The following is a 3363-nucleotide window of genomic DNA, read 5'->3' as shown; positions in this document are numbered from 1 at the left end:
GCGGGCCACGGGGCTCGCTTGCACCCGGCTCCGCGTCCCCGCCATGCACACGCACCCCAGGCGATCCCCGCATGCGGACACTGCCTCACGCACGCCGGGGGACGCCGACTCGGCGCCCAAATATGCACGGAGCAAGCGGGTTCGCTCGCAAACACGTGGTCTGTCTCCCACACTGACCACCGACGAGCACGCAGCGTCCCCGGGCCACGGGCCCCTCGGCCGACAGGCACGCGCGCAGGCACATCGGAGGTGCGCATTCATCCGCCCCCAGACCACGGAACTGAGGGGACCAGGTTCCCGCATTCGGGACCCTAGGATCTGGGTAAACACCCAGAAGACGTCACAGCTCCCAAGAAGTGCGGTGAAGTGGCGCGGCCGGGCGCGGTGCCGTCGGGCCGAGGAAGGAAGGGTGGGTGGGAGGACCACCCACGAAGGGTATCGTGCAGACTGGGCACCCGCAGGGGACACCTGGACGAGCTCACCGACGAAACGAGAGCACGGGGCGGCGTTCGGGAAGCTCAGGGAGTGACAGGAGCGGCTTGCGGAGAAGGCAGTGGTCGCGCCTGACAGCGTCGGTAGATGCGGAAATCGCTGCAGCTGGACAGTGCCGGAAAGACGCTCTTCCTTCATGGGGAGACTTAGGCCTGTTTCTGTTGCAGGGATAGAGCCCGAGAGAGGGACGGGACACAGATGGGCGACACTGGGTGCCTGGGACACTGCCCCCATCCCCCACCCCACCCCACCCCCGTTCTGCAGGTGGAGTCACCTGGGGAAGGAGGCAGGAGGTCTCCAAGCTCACACCCGGAGGCTCACTCTCCGCCGAAAGCCCTGCAGTGGCTCCCCATAGCCAATGCCCAACGTGCACCCCGGTCCTGTCCCCCTCCCCATCCAGCCACAGTGGCATCTCTTCACTCCACAAGCACACAGCTGCCCGGCATGCATCACAACCTCATTTGTACTTTCATTACATTATGAACGCCCATCTCCTCTCCGAAGCAGTAAGCTCTGTGAAAGAAAGGCCCCAGTCTGTTTTGCTCCCAAGGGCTCAGCATGAAGCCCAGCACATGAGGGGTGCTCACTGTAACTCCGTGGAGTCGACGGGTAAGTTTAGGTGCAAAGAGGAGAATCAAGACTCCACAAAGGGAGAGTGGACAGATCTGATGGCTTTTCTGGACCCTGCCTGTCATCACTCAGCTTAACACTCACTGGCATCCAGGCAGGCTCCGACACTGTTGAGAGCTGGGAGGTGACAGAAGGGGCACAGCTGGGGGTGCAGGCTTCCAGGCTCGACAGCAGCAGCTCAGGCTCAGCCACCCGTGGCCAGGGCTGCATGGTGCCAGATCTGGAGGTGGCAGGTTCTTGCAGCAACCCACCTTCAGCCAACTTCACCTTGCTCCTCCTCTGTCTGTGGCCTTCTAATACCTGAGTAACTAATCCTGAACTGAATCCCCCTGCTTGAGTTGCATGGAGCAGTTTCTCTTTTCCTAAGCCCCAGGCCAGGTACAGAACAGTTAGTTTATCCATATTTTTCAAGCAATTTGCCAGACAGGGGTTACGTGAGTGGGGATATCAAACATAAGCCTGGCTCTAAAGAAGTTCATGGTCCAACAAGGATGAGAAAGTGTGCCCACCAGTTCCACCCAGCCTGTCCCAAGGCCTTCACTGCAGCGGGCAAACCGCCTCCACTCAGTGGAGGGGGACTCAAGTCCCCAGACACTCTCTGGGCCTCACTAAGTACCAGGCACTTGTGCACACTCCCAGGACAGCTGCCTATCAGGCAGCCCCACCCTCCAAGCCTACAGCCACTGCACTGACCCCACTGGTTCACAGCAGAGAGGCTACACATGGGCCTGGGATCTGCCACCACTGGGCCTCGATTTTGTCATCTGTAAAATAGGCACTGCTTGGTGTACTGGACTCGAGATCCAGGATGTGAACTGCCCAGCACTGGACAGGCACCTTGGTGTGTTCTGTGAATGGGCGTGGGGCTGCTGCAGGAGTTGGCTGTGGCTAATGTGACTGCGTAGGACGGCACCCGGCATACAGCAGGTATTCGGTAGATGTTAGCCGCTACTCGCGGCAGTGACTGCTCAGGACTCTAGGGGCCAGGAGAAAGGAGGGGCGATATTAGCTCTTGTCTCCTGGGGCTGGAGAGTCTGAGGTGGGCCCAGGCCCGGGCCATTGCCCTGGGGATGTGTGACCCCTGCTGCTTCCTGCAGCAGCCCGGGCATGGGCAGGGGAAGCTTCAGAGGAGGAGGTCCCCCGCTGCTCTCCCCCTGGCAGAGCCAGCTGGCTGCGGCCTCAACAGAGGCCTCTCCAAAGACAAGGGGGCGCAGTTGGAATGATGGCTAGCACATGTTGTATCCCTTTCCACCTACCTTCTGTCCTTAGAAAGCCGACCCCTGGCTTTGCCCCACCACCCTGCTTCTTTAAAGACCTTTTGTGGTCAGCCACATGCAGAGTGCCTCACCGTGGCTCCAACCCTTATAATGGGTTCTCACCCTGCAGACAGTGGGCCCCATGTAAGACAGGGCTGGCCCAACAAGATGTCCCCAGAGTGGCAGGTCTTGGGGGACAGGAAGACACTCCCTTTGAGGGCACAATGCATGTGCAGCTCTAGAACCCTCCATTCTAGAATCAGCCCCCAGTTTCCCAGAGCCTGCCCTCCCCCACCCAGTCCATGGCTGGGTTAGCCTCCCACTCCAGCCTCCCACCCCAGACTTTAGCCTCTCATCCCATACATTAGCCTCCTGCCCCAGCCTCCGACCCGGAGCTCTCAGCCCCGGTCACTTCCCTGCCTCTGCCCCAATTCCAGGAAGTCTTCACAAAGTTGGCTGCTACCTTGGGGGGGCCGCAGGTCCCTCCTGGCTCCCTGCCGCCCCTGCCCTCTGACACAAGTCAGGGCTCAGTCGTGCCCCCAGACCCCTTCCTAAGACTGGCGGTGAGCTGGACCGCCAAGCCCCCTTCCGTGGCGCCCTGCCTTCCATGAAGGGCAGCGGCAGGCACAAGTTGGACCAGAGAACCTTCATGGAGCAGGTGCGCGAGTGCAGGGACAAGGGCTACCTGCTCTCTTCCAAGAAGATCGGCTCCGGGGCCTTCTCCAAGGTCTACCTGGCCTACGCCACACACGAACGCATGCAGCACAACCCCAAGCTGTCCTCTGACTTGCGAGGCAAGCACCACACCATGGTGAGGCATGCCCACCTCCTTCCCAGTGGGCCCCAGAAGACCCTTCCCTGTCCTAAACCTACTCAGGCACCTTCCAGCTGCTCCAGCTCCCTTCACTAAGGCTCCCTCCCCAGAGGCCTCCCCATGGCTCCTGCAGGCTGACCACTCTCTGTTCCCAAACCCCTTGAACACATA

The 3363-nt window shown here is 60.7% G+C and overlaps 1 protein-coding gene across 1 annotated transcript in view; it reads left to right on the top strand.

Annotated features, from left to right (window-relative positions):
• The first annotated feature begins 2985 nt into the window (after positions 1 to 2985).
• The window catches only part of LOC103589668 (testis-specific serine/threonine-protein kinase 5-like), a 3340-nt gene continuing 2962 nt past the window's right edge, over positions 2986 to 3363 (top strand). The window contains exon 1 of the mRNA XM_008571708.1: positions 2986 to 3189. Coding sequence (XP_008569930.1) covers positions 2986 to 3189 — 204 coding nt within the window. The remainder of the gene's footprint in view (positions 3190 to 3363) is intronic.

The sequence above is a fragment of the Galeopterus variegatus genome, unplaced genomic scaffold (genome assembly GCF_000696425.1).
Source record: "Galeopterus variegatus unplaced genomic scaffold, G_variegatus-3.0.2 Scaffold711, whole genome shotgun sequence".
In the NCBI taxonomy this organism is placed as follows: domain Eukaryota; kingdom Metazoa; phylum Chordata; class Mammalia; order Dermoptera; family Cynocephalidae; genus Galeopterus; species Galeopterus variegatus.
Note: the sequence above shows the minus strand (reverse complement) of the source record. Positions and strands in the feature narration are given on the sequence as shown.